Source organism: Myotis myotis, unplaced genomic scaffold, assembly GCF_014108235.1.
Source record: "Myotis myotis isolate mMyoMyo1 unplaced genomic scaffold, mMyoMyo1.p scaffold_m19_p_2, whole genome shotgun sequence".
Lineage (NCBI taxonomy): Eukaryota > Metazoa > Chordata > Mammalia > Chiroptera > Vespertilionidae > Myotis > Myotis myotis.
The window spans coordinates 103,036,878-103,054,432 of record NW_023416324.1 but is presented as its reverse complement, the minus strand read 5'-3'; the positions used below and the strand labels follow the sequence as shown (position 1 = coordinate 103,054,432).

Genomic DNA, 17,555 nt, shown 5'->3' with positions numbered 1-17,555 from the left:
TGCAGATCCACAAACCCCCGTGGTGCGGCCAGGAGGACGTCAGTCTGGCCCGCCATGGTGGCTGTCCTTGCGATCCTGCACCTTCTGGGCCAGGAGGCGGATCTTGCGCAGCCACTCCTGGGCGCTGATGGCCTGCAGGCGCTACTTCAGCTCAGCTTGCAGGCTCCGCTTGGCGCGCTAACAGCTGTCACCACCACCATGTGGGGGGTACAGGCTGCCCTCCGCCGCCTGCCTCCCCTGTCCAGAGGCTCTCTGCGCTGCTCACCTGCCCAGAGTGACTGGGGCTGGGCGGAAGCCAGGTGTCCTGCCCTGCCCAACCCCAGCCAATCCGCCCCTGTGCGAGCTGCCGCCCCGCTGGGAAGGGTCACGGATCCAGGTCCCGGGACCGTGGACAGCCTCAAGCGCTGCCCCCGCCTGGCAGGGTCACTAATCCAAGTCTTGGTCCTGTGAACAGCCTCAAGCACTGCCCCCCGCCCGGCAGGGTCACAGATCCGGGTCCCGGGACCGCGGACAGCCTCAAGCGCTGCCCCCTGCCTGCCAGGAGATGGATCCGGGTCCCAGACCGCCGACAGCCTCAAGCACTGCCCCCCACCCGCCAGGTCACGGATCCGGGTCTGGACCGCGGACAGCCTCAAGAACTGCCCCCCGCCCGGCAGAGTCACAGATCCGGGTTCGGGACTACGGACAGCCTCCCACAGTGCCCCCCCGCCCGCCAGGTCACAGATCCGGGTCCGGACCACAGACAGCCTCAAGCACTGCCCCCCGCCCGGCAGGGTCACAGATCCTGGTCCCGGACTGCGGACAGCCTTGCCCGCTGCCACCCGCCTTCAGTATGCAAATTAGCTGCCATCTTGTTGCTTCAGGGTGGGGGTCCCCACTGGGGTGCCTGGCCAGTCTGGGTGAGGGGATGATGGCTGTTTTCAGGCTGGCGGGCAACTGAAGCTCCCAACTTCTCCTTTTTTTTCTTTGGAGAATGATTAACAATGAATTTTTTGCATTTCTTATGGTTTGGGCCTCATATACAGTATATAAATATATATTGTGGCATATTTATGCATTTTAGTTCTCTATTATGTTTTGAAACTTCATTTGCTATTTTTTCATATTACTTCATATTATTATTTTAACAATTTCTTAGTGATTTCTTCCTCAGTACTTCAACTGTCCTTTCATTCCTGAATAGGAGTTCACTTTTTGAATAATAAAAATTGTACGTCACACCAGGCTGCGGTTCCACGAGGAGCCGGCCAGCTGACGTCTGGCCAGTGCTGAAGCCCGAGTCGGGGGCCAGTGTTGGGACCCACGCTGGAATGGCACAGTTTGAAACGGGGGTGTGTGTTGTTGTTCTGGCAGCCGAGAGGCACTGTCCTCTTGTCTGGTACGCGTCACCCGCGCTTCTGGGTGTTCGTGTTTTTGGTTTTTTTCTTCTGACCCTCCGCTCTTCCTAAGAGTTCTGGGCCTCGTCTTGACAGTTTCAACTTTAGAATGAGTTACATTCCAATGAGCATCTTACATGCCTCTGGCATCCAAACCCGAAACAATACGATGAACACCCGCCACTCCCCACCTCGAACAACAACAACAAAAGAACCCCACCTAGGTTTTCATGTGTCATCACGCCCCACGCACTCGGAGCTGGAGAGGTGACGAAGGTGTGTGATTCCAGCCGGTGCCATAGCTCACGGGAGCGGGGAGGAGGGTGGGCCTGCCTTTCGTAGCGACCTCAGAGCCTCTTGGTGGAGCCGCAGCCTTGTCGCACGGTGCACAGGGGCGCCCGTCAGTATTGTGCAGGGGCCAGCGCAGTCACCGAGCCAGCTCCCAGCCGGATTGCCATTCGCAGCTGCTGGCGGCAGTGGCTGTGCTCCGAAACACTTTTTAGCCATTGTATTTTCCTCCTGATGGTATTTTTAATGGACTTGGGTGTTTGCGCTGATGAGTTTTTATGTACTTTTGGGGATGTCTCAGTCTTACATCCTCCGCTGACGTCAGGAAAGTACCACTGTTTGTTTGCAGTCTGATTGTGTAACCAGCCTCACGGCTTCCATGTGTGATACAGTCATTAATTCTGTGCGAGTGTAAAACACTTCTGTTATGAAAGCAGTGTTTGGGAAATAAGAAATTATTAAAATGGTTACAAAATACTAGTTAATTTCCTCCCCACACTTTTCCTCCCTGACGTGTTGCTTTTGCCAGCTGAAGGCTCACCTACGTGTCACTGCAGGATTCTTAGACAATGTGTTTAACCCTCTTCCATACACTTGGTTCTAAAGTCTGTATTTCTTATTTGGGGAACGCGGTTAAGTTCTACGGGGTGCAGAGTACGAGCTGTGAGGAGGACGGAGAGGCCCTTCCCACTGGATCTGAAGATGTATGGTTCCCCGTGTTTTGTTTTATACAGGTTTTGGATTTCTCTTTTATTGTGTGTACTGAAACTGCATATGTATTATTCTGATTGCTCTGGTTTACTACCAATAAAAGACTTGTTAATCACAAAAAAAAAAAAAAATTGTATGTCACAGGGGGTGGGGAGCATCAGGATTTTAGAGATGCTTAGGTGGGGCATGGCCAAAAAAAACTTAGGAACCACTGTTGCAGGGCCTTGCTGTTCATTCCTTTGAATATTTTGTGCCATTTCCTTCTGACCTGGAAGCTTCTGTTGAGATATCAGCTGACAATCTTATGGGAGCTCCCTTGTAGGTAACTAACTGCTTTTCTCTTGATGATTTTAAGATTCTTTGTCTCTAACCTTTTGCATTTCAATTATAATGTATCTTAGTGTGGGCCTCTTTGGGTTCATCTTCTTTGGGACTCTCTGCATTTCCTAGACTTGAATGTCTATTTCATATACCAGGTTAGGAGAGATTACTGTCATTATTTCTTCAAGTAGGTTTTCAATTACTTTCTCTTTCTTCTCCTTCTGGTACCCTTCTGATGTGCATGTTGGTATACCTAATGCTGTCCCAGAGGCCCCTTAAACTATCCTCATTTTTTTGGGGGGGGGGGATACTTTTTGCTGTTCTGATTGGGTGTCTTCTGTTACCCTGCTAGTATCTTCCAAATTGCTGAATCGATCCTCTGCTTCCTCTAATCTAGTTGATGCCCTGTTATGTATTCATCATTTTAATTGCTGTATTCTTCATTTGACTGATTTTTTTTTATGTTTCCTATCTCCATTTTATTGTTGAAATTCTGAGTTCAACTACTCTTTCCCTAAGCTCATTGAGCATTCTTATAACCAGTGTTTTGAATTCTGCATCTAGTAGGTTGCTTATCTCCATTTTGTTAGTTGTGTTTTTAAAGTTTTGTTCTGTTCTTTCATCTGGAACATGTTTCTTTGTCTCCTCATTCTGGCTGCCACCCTGTGTTTGGTTTTATGCATTAAGTAGAGCTGCTATGTCTCCTGGTCTTGGTAGAGTGGCCTTATGTAGTAAGTGTCTGTAAGGTCCAGTGGTGCAGTCTCCCTGGTTACCTGAGCCAGATGATCCAAGTGTGTTTCTTCTGTAGGTTTTGTGTGCCCTTCTGTTGTAGTTGAGCCTTGATTGCTGTTTTCATGTCAATGGAAGGGATTGACCCTGCAGCTGATTGGTTGTGAAGAATGGCTGTGACTCTAGTGGAGGAGCTGTCATGCAGGGACAGAACCTAAAGAGCAGGATTTGCTTTAGTAAGGCTCTGGTGCCTGCCAAGTCTGCCTTTTCTGTGTGTCATTTGTAGAGATAATTGTATGGTGCTCTGGTGTGGTCTGAAGCTGGCCACTGAATGTGTTGGTTCTGGGGCCTCTTGGGAGGGGTTATGGTGCTGGCTAAGGTCAACTGTTGTATATGACCTGCCTGGAGCCACTTGGTATAAGCTCCAAAGTGATCTGCATATGGTTGCCACCTGTGCTGGGCTTGGAAGTGCCTGAGAAAGGCTAAACTGTGAATTAAGGCTGGCTTCCCATAGTGCCAGGATTGAGGCTACTTAGCAAGAAATATAGGGCATGTCAAGGCCAGATACTGTTGCTTCAGTTTTGTGAACCTTTGAGAGCCAAGATAGGCCATTTATATAGAAAAGCCACTGGAAGAGGCTTGGGTGAACCCTCAAGTTGGGTTGGGCAGGGTCTTAGGGAATCACCAGGGAAGGGTGAACAGTGTTAGCCAGGTGGATTGAGATTCAGATATGGAGGCCATCTACACCTGCAACTGGGTGGGAAGGGGGATCAACAAACGAACAATCACTTGTGCCTGGGAGCAAAAGCATTTCTATCTGGGAGAAAGTTGCCTGTCCAGCTTTCACCCTGAAGCCACACAAGTCAGTTATTCCTAGTATATTCCTGGCTGCAGCCCTAGCACTAGAGTTCAGAGCCTGCGAGTTGGTCAGCAAGTTAAATCCTTGAGCAGACCCTTTAAGAGGAATGCCTGGTACTCTTAGCAGCCTTCGGTCTCACTCAGCCAAAATCCCTACTGGTTTTCACAACCAGAAATTATGGGGACTTCTCTTCCTAGTACTGGAGCCCTTGACTAGGGAGTGTGGTGTGGGACTGGGACGCTTCGCTCCTCAGGGGAAATCTTCACTTTTCAGGGGGAACTTCCACAGCCTCCCGATTCTCAACTGCCACAGTGGGTGTGAGAGCAGCCTGTATCTTGTCTCCACCCCTCATATAGGTTTCGCTGTGTCTTCTTCTGTTATATCCTTAGTTATAGGAGTTCTGTTAAGCTAGACTTTAGGTGATTCTCAATGATGGTTATTGTATACTTCAGTTGTAGTTTTGCTGTGATCATGGGAGAAGAGGAGCACACTGTATATCTACTCTGTCATCTCACCGAAAGTCTGTTTTATCTACCTAATTTTAAGTATTAATGTACCATGGTTTGAACACCACTAAAAGTAAAAAACTGATTTGAGTTACTTGAAATGAATTAATTTCCAATTAAAAATAAAAATCCCAAGTATTCAAATTAATTTTATAACTGAAGGATAATTAAAAGTGAATACTGTACATTCACTGTTCTCAAATAAGTTAATAATTGAAATCATCAAAAACATAAGTCAATCAGTGCTTTACACCATAGAAAAGACTAAATTTCAATACTGTTACTCTATAGCAAATAGTAGAAAGATAAATCGAAAATGCTGAGGTTAAAAACAAAGTTGAAGATCCAGAGAGAAATAAAGGAGATGTCATTAAAACTCTAAAAACAGAAATATGATTATACCTCAACTGCTTACCTCCCATCCCGATCAAAGAAAGGGCAAGGGCAGCATAAGGTCATTTAAAATATTCGCTATACAACATAATACTTATAAAAAACAATTTTCACAAAACAAAATGTTCTGTAATTTCTAAAGAGTTCTAGCTATCAATACAAAGAACTCATTTTTAGAGTGAGTCACCAGGAAAATATAACTGCAAAAGTTAATAGGTTCTTCAAAGGAAAACTAATGATATAACATTATAACAAAATACTTAACTTTTCAAATGCAACCGAGTATAAAACGTATTACATTTCAAAATACATATGAGGAGAACCAAGATGGTGGCATAGGTAAACACCTGAACTTGCTGTCTCCCACATCAAGTAATTTTGACAACATCAAAATTACAACTGAAATACAGAACCATCATCCAGAATCACTGAAAAGCTGGCTGAGTGGAAGTACTACAACGAGAGAAATAAAGAAGAAAACACACTGAGACTGGTAGGAGGTGTGGAGGTGTGGAGGTCCGGCACCCAGGTCTGCTGATTTTTTAATTGGGAGGGAGATCGCTTCTGTGGAGGCCACCCAGAGGAGCGAGGGGTACCAGCCCTTCACCAGACCTGCAGCCCAGGGTTCCAGAGCTGGGAAAATAAGTCCCTATGGGCAGTAAGAATTACGGGCTGTAAAAACCAGTGCGGATTGGAGCTGAGTGATACAGGCTCCTGGAGACTCAGCTGCTCTTCTTAAAAGGCCGGTACCACGAACTGAATTTACAAGCTCCCACTTCCTCTGAGCTCCAGTGCCAGGCGAGGCTCTGGGGGACACAGACACATACGGGGAGAAACTGGACTGTCTGGCATCAGGGCAAGAACTCAGGGGTGGTTTTCTTCCAGATGGAGGTGCTTGCAGTGGCCACTGTTCCCATGCTGGGATCTCCCTGGTTCAGGGCTGATTGGCAGGCATTTCTGTTTGCTCCATCCTGCTGATTCCCTGAGACCCCGCCCGACGCAACTTACAACCCCACCCAAGTGGTGTGCAGTGGCTTTTGCATGTGAATGGTGTGTCCTTTCTCAAGCTGCAGCTGGGTCAAACAAGCTGCAGTTAAGTCAGGGAGCCCCAAACCTATCAATAAAAGGCCCAAGAACCTGTACCAGCACCAGCCTGCTTGCTTCACAGCTGGCCTTGTCTGGGCACTTCCAAACCCAATACAAAGAGGAGGAATCTGCAGATCTCTCTGTTGCACCTGCTGGGTGGCCCCAGGCAGTGGCTGACTTTGCAACTCTCTGGAGACCCAAGAGCCAGTGTACCCAGTAGTCAGTGCGAGACCATACCAGATTACAACTCTTCACATCCATAAGCAACACACTCAAGAGGCAGACTCAGTGAGCACCAAAGCCCCACTGAAGCAAGTCCTGCTCCATATGGATGTCTTCTGCACAGCAGCTCTCCCACTGTAGTCACAATTGGTCCCCACAGCCAATTGGCCTGGAGGTCAAGTCCTCTCAGTGACACCAAAAGCAATCAAGGTTCAAATACAACAAAACTGTGCACACAGCCCACAAAGGGGTGCACCAAGAGTATCCAACGCAGGTGATTGGGGAAGCTGAGCCACTGGGTCCTATAGGACACCTACTACACAAGGCCACTCTATCAACTCAAGGAGACTTAGCAGCTACCCAATACATAGAAACAAACACAGGAAGACTCAAAATGTGGAGACAAAGAACCATGTCACAAACGAAAGAAATGGAAGAAGGCAAACTATTGACAATAGAGTTCAAAATCACAGTTATAAGGTTACTCAAGAATCTTCTAGAAACCTCCAAGGAACTTAAGGAGACTTTCAAGGATCTTAGTGAGAATGCCATAAAAATGGAAAAGGGCCAGTCAGAAATTAAGCATACACTGACTAAAAGAATAATATACAGGGATTCAACAGTAGACTAGAGATCCTGAGAATCAAATCAATGATTTGAAATAGGAGGAAGCAAAAAACACTCAACCAGAAGAGCAAAAAGAAAAAAGAATCCAAAAATATGAAGATAGTGTAAGGAGCCTCTGGGACAACTTCAAGTGTACCAGCATCTGAATTATGGGGATGGCAGAAGAAGAGAGAGAGCAAGGTACTGAAAACATATATGAAGAAATATTGACAGAAAACTTCTCCTACCTGGTGAAAGAAATAAACTTACAAGTCTAGGAAGCACAGAGAACCCCAAACAAGAGGAATCCAAAGAGGACCACTCCAAGACACATCATAATTAAAATGCCAAGGGCAAAAGACAAAGAGAGAATCTTAAAAGAAGCAAGAGAAAAACAGTTAGTTACCTACAAGGGAGTACCCATAGGACTGTCAGCTGATTTCTCAACAGAAATTATGCACGCCAGAAGGGAGTGGCAAGAAATATTCAAAGTGATGAATAGCAAGAATCTACAACCAAGATTACTCTACCCAGCTAAGCTATCATTTAGAATTGAAGGTCAGATAAAGAGCTTCACAGACAAGAAAAAGCTAAAGGAGTTCACCACCACCAAACCAGTACAGTGGGCCTTGATATACGAGTTTAATTCATTCCCAGACCGAGCTCGTTAAGGAGCTCATTAACTCAAATTACTCTGTCAACTCAATGCAAAAAATAGGCCGAGAGATAGCTGGTATCTCAAAAAACTCGTTAGTCGGGACACTTGTAAGTCAAGGCCCCAGTGTATTATATGAAATGCTGAAGGGTATTTTTTTAAGAGGAAGAAGAAGAAAAATGTAAAGATAATAAATATGAACAACAAAGTGACAACAAATACATATCTATCAACAATTGAATCTAAAAATCAAATGAATAAATCTGGTGAATGGAATAGAATCAGGGGCATTGAAATATAACAGACTGACGATTCTCAGAGGGAAGGGGGTGTGGGAGGGTGCGGGAAGAGATTAGACAAAGATCTTATATGCATGTATGTATTAACTATGGACTCAGACAATAGGGTGGGGAGGGTATGGGGTGGAGTGGGAACCAGGTGGAGGGAAGCTATGAGGGGAAAAAAGATGGTCATCTGTAATAATCTCAACAATAAAGATTAATTTAAAAAAATAAAAAAATAAAAAAACCCATATGAATTGGTTCACACTCTATTACCAAAAAAAGCATTCATCAGCAAACTTTGTTTTTAACAGTCATAATTTTAGAGACTGAGAACAAAAAAATCTAACTTCCATATAATTATGTAATTAATATTCAATAAATCTCTATTCCCTTATCATGAAGTTCAGGAACATTTATCTATACAAAAATGTTAGTTACGTATTCAATGATTATAGAAGTGTTCAAATTGAATAGAGATGTTTATAATGCCACCAAGCAAAGGAGAATTAATGGGATAAATAGAGGCAGAACCTTTCAAATGAACCTGATACTTACCAATAATCCACAGTATAAGAAGATAGTCTATTCTTTCAAGGGCTGGTCCCATAGTGTTTTTCTTATCCTCATTGTAGACAAGAGAATATAGGTTTAGTAACAGCAAGAATGTGAAATATGATGCTCCATGAATAATAAATTTCATAAAGGGTGTATGAATGATTCTGCCAAACTGAGATTTGGGAGCTATCAAATAGCAAAGTGACAAAAGTGGCCAAAAGATGCCAACTGTTAAAACAGTCATTATCTTCTTAGAGGTAGGCTTACGTCGGTAACCTGACATCTGTCCAAACCAAACAGTATTCAGAAACTGTTGGCAGTTAGACTGGGAGACAAACTGAAAAGGAATACACAGATAAAAAAAAAAAAAAAAAAAGTGAAGTGAAACCTGTAAATAGGATCTGATAATACCATTCTTTAACTGACATTCAAAGTTTTAATAATAGCTTAAAATCAATTTTATATGGTCCACATAGATTTTTTCTCACATGTAATAAAGAGTATAGAGGTTAAGAGCATAGACTCTGGAGCCAGATTACCTAGATTCAAATCTAGGCAATATCACTCATTAAATGACCTTGAACAAGTTTTTAAACCTTTCTAACACTCAAATTCCCTACATGTAAAATGAAGATAGTAATAGTATCTACTTCATAAACTTGTTATAAGGATTAAATGTAAAGCTCTTAAAATAGTGCCTGGTTAATAGCATGTACATTACATAGTGATAATTATTAATTAGCCTCCTTAGTTATTTGCAAACTTAATTTATAAATGCTCTTATAATGTTTATGAAATTTCAAGTTTAACAAGTAAAAATCATAGAAAGAGACTTTAGTCTACAAAAATTAATGATTTCAGTTACAAGAAACCAAGATGTCAAGATAACAAAGCAATCAAAGTATAAAATCAGACATTTATGATCCATAAAAGCAGAAAAACTTAAATGCAGTAAAGTTACTCTTTAATCTACTTAAAACTGAATTTGGTGTGACAATGAAAAATGTTCCCAAATAAGAAGAAAATTCTAGTTTGCAAATTCCAGAAGTGTTTCCCCAGTATAATGCTCACTGAAGGATTCTGATAGCTCTACATAAGTAACGGGATCAGGTTTAAAGTTACTGAAGTAAAGCACAAGTGATCATAACATCATTCAGATATCTAAATAATATTTAGCCACTCTTCTATTTTAAAATGATTTATCCTGAGATATAATTTAAAACAAAGTTTTTAAAACAAAATTTCTATTGTTTATTATGCTTATTAAGATATTTCCTAATATACTATATGTTTCTTTTAGCACTTAATTCTTATTTCATCTTTTATTCTTTTGCTCAGATTCAGGTGTTCCTACAGAATCTTAATTTGTCTTTAAAGATGAAATATTGGAGAAATAGCCTTTTCTCCCACCAATTACCCAATTTAGTAACATGCCAAACTTATTGGTTTCACCCTTCCCCCAAATATCAAAGCAATCTTAGGACTGTTTGCTGTCCTTGCAATCCCTCTATATAATGATGATTTAATTAAATGATGCTAAGTATTTAATTAGAAAAACAAAATTTCAATTGGAAATGTTATAAGTCTGTGGTGGATTTTAAATTCTTTGATACTCCTCTAATCAAGAGATGCGCGATCAATGTTCCCTACCCTTCAACAAGCTTGTGATTACTTTTTTACATTTTTTATTTATTTTTACTTATTTTGTTGTTGTTATTCCCCTGAGGATATTTTTTTCCATTGATTTTTAGGGATCGAACCTACAACCCAGGTACGTCGTGCCCTTGACTGGGAATTGAAACTGGGACATTTGGTGCACAGGCTGGCACTCTAACCACTGAGCACCACTGGCCAGGTCTGTGATTGCTTTCACCAGGAGATTCTGGAAGAAGTGATGCTATGTGACTTCTGAAGATAGGTCATAAAAAGTCATGCAGTTTCCACTTGGAAGAACTCTTGCTCTTGGAGCCATAAACTGCCCTGTATAATGTTCTCCTGTCATAAAACTACCCTGCTGTGAGGAAGCCCAGACTATATGGAGGCATTCTAGTCAGCCCTCAGAGGATTCTCAGACCATCTCCTTGCAGCCAATCCACCATGACAGCCATGCTCCTCCTCAGTTACAGTTCTCAGAAGGCCCCCCTCTATGGACCCATCCACCTGAGCATCCAGTCCACTCAGAGCTCCCTGTTTGAGTCCTCAGCTGCTGCTGCTCAGGCACCAGACATATGATCGACAAAGCCTCTAGATGATTGCAGCCCTGGTCATTAGAGCTACCTCCAGGTGGGCCCTACACATAGTGAGACAGAGACAAATCATCTTTGCTGTGTCCTTTCCTAATTCTAGACCTAAAGGATCCAAGAGCATTATAAAATGATTATGAAACTATTATAAAATGATTTTGAAATGCTGTTTTATGCCACTAAGTATCAGGGTACTTTGTTATTCAGGATGAATTACCTAAATAAAGTTTACCAACTATTTGGGAAAATATTATCTTCTCTTTTAATCATATTTAGAAATCTAGTTTCATTCATCCTTAAAATTATAGAGTATCTTCCTTTCAATTAAAAATATTACTATTTATTTATTTTTCTTTAAAAAGCACAGAAGCATTTATTATAAGAAAAATGCAAATAATGTTAATCATATACAACTAAAGACAATTGAAATCATTGAGAGACTACGCTCAGCTAAGTAAAAGGAAACATCCAGAGTCTGCCTGAAATGAGGAAAGTTGGATTCTCACATGAAGGACTGGCTCAGAGCAGTCACTGCAGTGTGGTAGAAGAACAAACTGCTATGTGGCTCCTTTGCACTGCACCATTGTAGCTGTCACAGTAGGATCTGAATCACAGCCAGGAATAGTATCAACAGGACAAATTAGACCTAATACAAATGCCATCTAGAGGAGTGCAAACCCTTCAGAAAACCGTCTCAACCATGACACTCTACATGTTGCCACCATATGCTAGACACATATAAGCTTGCAGGAAAATCCAACCTATGCTGGATCTTTAATGCTGAATTCAGAACATCTGTAAAGCTTACACATGACACAATGGAAGGATATTCTTGGCTGGCAGGGCAAAGACAGAGGAAAACAAACTAAAAGCAAATTTATACAAAAGCTCTATGCTTCTGTCTGTCTCCGTTACACAAGTGGCTTCAAACAATCTAACCCTATTTCACTTCTGCACTCAAGTTTCACATAAGTTAGGCTGTGGTTATTTCTAACATAACAAAGTCAGGAAGGGTCATCTCCAACTCCAGATTTTATTGTCCTATCACCGGTATTATCTTCTTAATAAAAAGTTCATAGTTCAAATCCCAGCCAAAACCAATGACAAAAAACAAAGGACAATGGGTGAAAATAATTCACATGGGACTCTACTCTACAATGAACTTTGAGTTCTTACAAAAATAGATGGCAAATATTTATTGACTAAAATAATACTGAATGTCAAGTGTAATTGAAAAATTAAAAAATATGAATTGACAAGAAAATGGAGTAAGGGTCTTGAGGCCAATGAAAAAGCACTTTTCTCTCAAAATAGGATACACAATGTGGGTAAGGCATATTCATTCAATACTTGCCACAGGAGGCCGGTAGGAAAAAAATGAACAAATGCCCAAGTATCATTTTTCAATGTTCCTTTCCTTATAAAACATTACAAAATTACATAAAACTTACTTACTTACTTTTCTTTCACCTTCTTTCGAATAAAATATTTGGTATCTCCTGTGTGTCCTCCAGGGATACAAATATGACATCAGGAAACTGCCTCTTAGTTTTTTTCTTCCCTAACCAGGGTAACCTTGGTTCTTTCCACCTTTCTTTAATTCTTTTCCCAATCACTTAAGTTGATTTTGCATCTTGTTATCTCTCTATTCTAACATTTTCTAAAATTTCATGTTTAAGTTGTAGAACAACGTAGTAAAGAAATTAACCTAAGATTTAGTCAATAATGTCTTGCCAAAATGTATATTAGAAGAAGTTTACATGTTTCTACTTATATGCATTAGCATTGTATTTCCTTTTGAAACCATATAGGTATTCTATTGATTTATAAACTTACAGCTACACTGATTCAAATTATTGTACTTAATTTATTTCCCTATAAATTTTCTACCTTAACTAAGGACCTTGGAATGTTAAATATATATATATATATATATATATATAACTTGAAGCCAGAGATCTGGATAAGCAATATATTATTATTATCTAGGTAATCTTAAGGAAAACATCTTAAAATTCCTGTATCAAACCTATTGTGAGGCTCAAATTTTAAAGCAAGATAAAAATAATCATTCTGTTCTTAGGATCAAAGGTTCTATATTTTGTTTTTTTACCATTATCTATTCAGGCCCCATTTTTATATTAAAATAAATTTGATAAGTTTTATTCCAACATCTATGTTGATAATAAAAATGGGTCTCAGAAGCAATACCTTTGAAGTACCATTTATCAATACTCCATACTGTCAACTAGATATCATTGTCTAAATATAAAATGTTTAATAAATTATCCCTAAAATGAAATTTAAAATACATACCTTTCCTCTTCAGGTTCCTGAATCATGTGTATGTATGTGTATGGGGAGTAGAAATAGGTATTTCCCTTGATAGGAAGGGATGATGCCAGAAGAGCCCGATTCAACTTAGTTACATTACCATGTGCCTCTCCACCTTCGGATTTCACAATGAATTAACAAATAAGAATCAGGAAACATAACATCTGATACTTTATTTTTAAGCAGATAGGTGGTATTACTATATAAAGAACTATTAGATCAATAAAACAAACTAGGACAAACAAAACACAAGAGGGAAAGTTTACTGTGAGGTCATGACATAAGATCTTACCTGTGTAGCTAATATTTCCCCAAACATTAAATTAATATATATTATTATGAAAATTAAAAATAATAGCAATTATCCCTGAATACTTGCTTAATACTAGTACTCATTATACTAAACTCTTAACTATATATTCTTAGTTAATTCTTAAAACTAAAGCTCAGACAGATTCAATAACTTTCCTAAGGACACATATTTTTATGAAGAACTAGGATCTCAACTTATATGTGCTGCTCCAAAGCCTTTGCCCTGAGCCACTAGACTCCTGTGGAGGAAATAATTTAAATACATCACAGAAACCCTCATACCTCCTTTTGGTTATATTTGATAGCAAGTTTTAGACGACTTAAATTCATTCTTTCTTCTAATAATCCTCGTTTGTCAAGAGGCTCATCACTAGATGTATGGTTTAGAATAACTTCCAATTCGCGTGAATTCCGGGCTTGTGCAAGCAAATCTTTAGCAAACATTTTACATTGCCGGGCTAGTTCCTCATAATCATTCCTGCAAAATACAATGGTTGATTGTTAGAAATGTCACTTCCAACTTCCAACTACGCTATATTCACTAGAAAACTTTTACTCAGTAATATTTTAGTTCTGATAGTGGTGTGTGAAGTCATTATGTGCTGACTGTCAAAGGAACCTACTGTGTATTAATTTTCCACAGCTTTGGGGAAAACTATAATACAGTTATGTTCATGGTGTTCACACAATGCTTCTATATATATATATATATATATACACACACACACACACACACACTGATATCCCTAGAAATTCTGATATTTGTCAACCAACTCTTCTCTTAATTCATTCTCCCTTATTCTCTATAAGTTTGGTATAAAACTTCCTTTTATATTACTTATCTAAACAATAGATAACAATATATTTATGCTAACCAATAAATGTTATTCTATAGTTTTTAACTAAACATTTTTTCAATAACAGTCTACAACATGTTTATGCTACTTCTGATATTAAAATAGTATTTTGATTCATTTTTACAGTGTTCATTTGAAAAAAATTCAAGTTAAAAAGAAAGATCCTAAAACATGTCTAGTCAAGAATTCTCTTTCAGAATCACATTTCCTTAAAACTTAGGATTTAATTGCTTGTTAAAGTCAGGCCTAAATCAATTTGTGAGGAACTAAGAAGTTTTAGTAGACAATTTTTTAAAAATATATTGATTATATTAAATTTATATCTGAGTATAATAATTTAAGAATAAAGTTAGAAATAAATAATTATGAGTCCATTGAACTTCAGAAATTTTTATTCCTTTTTTTTTTTCTTAAAGGGAAAGGAAGGGGAAATAGGAAGATTTCCTATTGATTAATATTTCTCTAAAACAGGGTCTTCCACAAACTGGCTGTATAAAATTATAACTAAAAAAATTAAAAACTCTTAGGGGCTAACATTTTTCTCATCCATTCTTTGCATTTACTATGTTACCAAAATACCTAAGAATAAATAGTTGGATTTCTTTAACAACTGAATTAGTACCTACTGCAATCTAGAAATCTAGTTGCAGGTGGGAACATTCATCTAGAGTGTATATTTTTTACAAAGATATCTCACCTTAGATAAAGATTGTAAAACCACTATATTCAAAGGTAAAATGAATACATTTAATCAACCTAATTTGCATAAGCTCTAATAAATTCCTGGAAGACTGCGAAGAGTCTGTATAATTTGGATGAAGATATAGTAGACTAGATGCAAAGAGTCCTCTGTTCTAGTTACAACTCTGCTCCTACTTTCAATGTCAACTCTATTCCTAATTAGATGTTGGTACCAGTAAAACAAGTAACCTATATAGATCACATTCCCTGCCTATAAAAACAAGGGGTTATAGAAAAGGATTCTATGATCACTTCAAAATCTAATTTTATTAGTCTATGATTATAATTTAATCATAGTAGTTATTTCAAATCCCTTTTGGGAAGGAATTGTATTTTATATGGTAACTCAGAACTCTATGAGATTATAATAGAAAGTTCTTCATATTTAAAAGAAATACTTTATTAACAGTCTCATCTAGTAATTAAAGTAGCAAAAAATTACATTTTAAGCATGTCTCATGTTCATCCAAGTATAAACTTTGTCATTTCAAGTTGAGGTAAATTTTAATATATCCAAATTAAAATATAGTAGTTCCAAACTTGAAAACGTATAAACAGGTATTTTTAAAGATTTCTGGAACTAAGAGCTCTCAAGAACACACACTATGTACTGCTATAAAGGCAAAGAACATTGCAAGCTTCATTTTGCCCTTCCAGTAAATAGAAGTTTGAATTTTCCCAATCTTATCAAATCATTGGAGGAAAGCAATGTTAAGACATGACTCCACCATCAGCTGGACATGAAAAAAAAGGTGGGAACTGACCAGAAATGTTGATCAATTCTTCCTTCTTTGGAGGGCCATCAGGGATACTTTAACTTAAGGAAAAGTCTCAAAGCTTTTCCTCAAGCTAATTGTAGTTTTCTAAAAAAAATTTTTTTAATGTCTACCAGTAGTTTAATAGGCTGCTTTTCCTAAAGGTCCCCTCTCCCCAACTTAACTATCTATGAAGAAATGATTAACAGCGATTTGGGGGGTATACAAACTGCACATAACTCTTCATTTCAGAAGAAATGTCTACATGCTATACTTCTCCTAACAGAAACTCTCACTAAACAGTGAAAACAAACTAGGTCTCTCTGTGTGGAACATCCCTGACATTCAGAAAGCATTCCACATGCTTCTAAACATTATGAAGAATCATACTCTAAGGACTATAGATGTGGAGTAAGGAAGGTAGGACAGAGAGTAGTTATAAACTGTTTGTCCTTGCTCAAGCTGCCATTCCCACTCTTCTTCCCACTGCCCTCGGATGCTTTTGGCAATGTGGAACAAAGCAAGAGTGGTGCAAGAGGGGCAGAGAGCAGATGGAAGACGTGATCTAAATTATACCAAGGTCTATTCCACTGAGAGAGAAGGGAAATCCCAGTAGGTGGCAGCAAGGTCTATCATCTTTAATCAAATGTAAATATATATTTTAAATTACCCTATGAAAACGTCAGGCTGAAAATGTTCTGGAAAAAAAGTTAAAAAATAATTTATAATTTCTATTCATTCCCACCTGAATTCCACCTCCACAAGGCTTAGTTCTTTTAAATCAGCACTAAGTTCAAATGCTCTCAGAATTGGATCCTCCTCTGTTAACATTATTAGAGCTGGACTGGCCAAACAACGATATATATCAAGACGAAACCTGTGATAAAATTTTATTCCATAATGTAAAAGAAAATTATTACATACACATGATTAGTACTTTTAATTCACAATTTTCATAAATTTAAAATTATAGTATTCTAAAATCAAACGAAAAAACAAATACACTTATTACAGGATACCTTACATAAAAATAAAAATACTTTAAAAGTACCTTGAGATAAAATATTGAAAACATTTTTATTCCTGAATCTTAGCTTATTTTAAATGAAATGTTAATAACTAATATAATTTGATCATTAAGTTATTCCTTCAATAATAAAGACTACTTTAATACACTAAATATATGTAACACATGAGTCATTCAACTAGGTTATTTTTTAAAGATGTTTCAAAATCCTAAGAATGAAATCATGGATTAAAAATGGCAGAGGCAACAGCTCCTCGTTAGTATAGTGGTTAGTATCCCCGCCTGTCATAAAAATGGCAGAGGAGTAAAATGGATGCTGCATGGACATGCTCCCACAACCCAAACTGGAATTAAAACAAAAATTTACCCAGGTCAGAGCTGCTGGTGCAACCTGGTATGCCCAGCCACAGGTCACAGGACCATGCTGCATGTGCACTGCCAGAGGAAACTAGGGCACCATCCTGCCTTGGGTGTCAGGGCCGCACAGTGAATTGCATGCAAGAGGGCTCTGAGCCCTCAAAAGGAGTCACACACAACAGGAATTGTACACACACCCCCACTGACCCTGAGAATCTGAAGTGGACAACTGAGGGACCAGAACATGGGAGAGGAGGGTACAACTCAGAGTAGAGACAATAAAGGTGTGAAACTCAAGGCAGACCCAGCCTCCAGTCTAGCAAGGATTATTGAATCAC

At 39.2% G+C, this 17,555-nt stretch overlaps 1 protein-coding gene across 2 annotated transcripts in view; it reads right to left on the bottom strand.

The window, feature by feature from the left end:
- Positions 1–17,555, bottom strand: part of TRPC1 (transient receptor potential cation channel subfamily C member 1) — a 168,863-nt gene that overhangs the window by 61,953 nt on the left and 89,355 nt on the right. Inside the window, exons 5-7 of one of the 2 annotated variants that reach the window (XM_036349191.1) lie at positions 16,579–16,710; positions 13,763–13,958; positions 8,592–8,658 (exon numbers count right to left, since the gene is read on the bottom strand). In XM_036349191.1, coding sequence (XP_036205084.1) covers positions 8,592–8,658; positions 13,763–13,958; positions 16,579–16,710 — 395 coding nt within the window. Of the gene's footprint in view, positions 1–8,591; positions 8,929–13,762; positions 13,959–16,578; positions 16,711–17,555 lie in introns of both variants that reach the window. The other variant, XM_036349190.1, reaches the window with a different exon arrangement.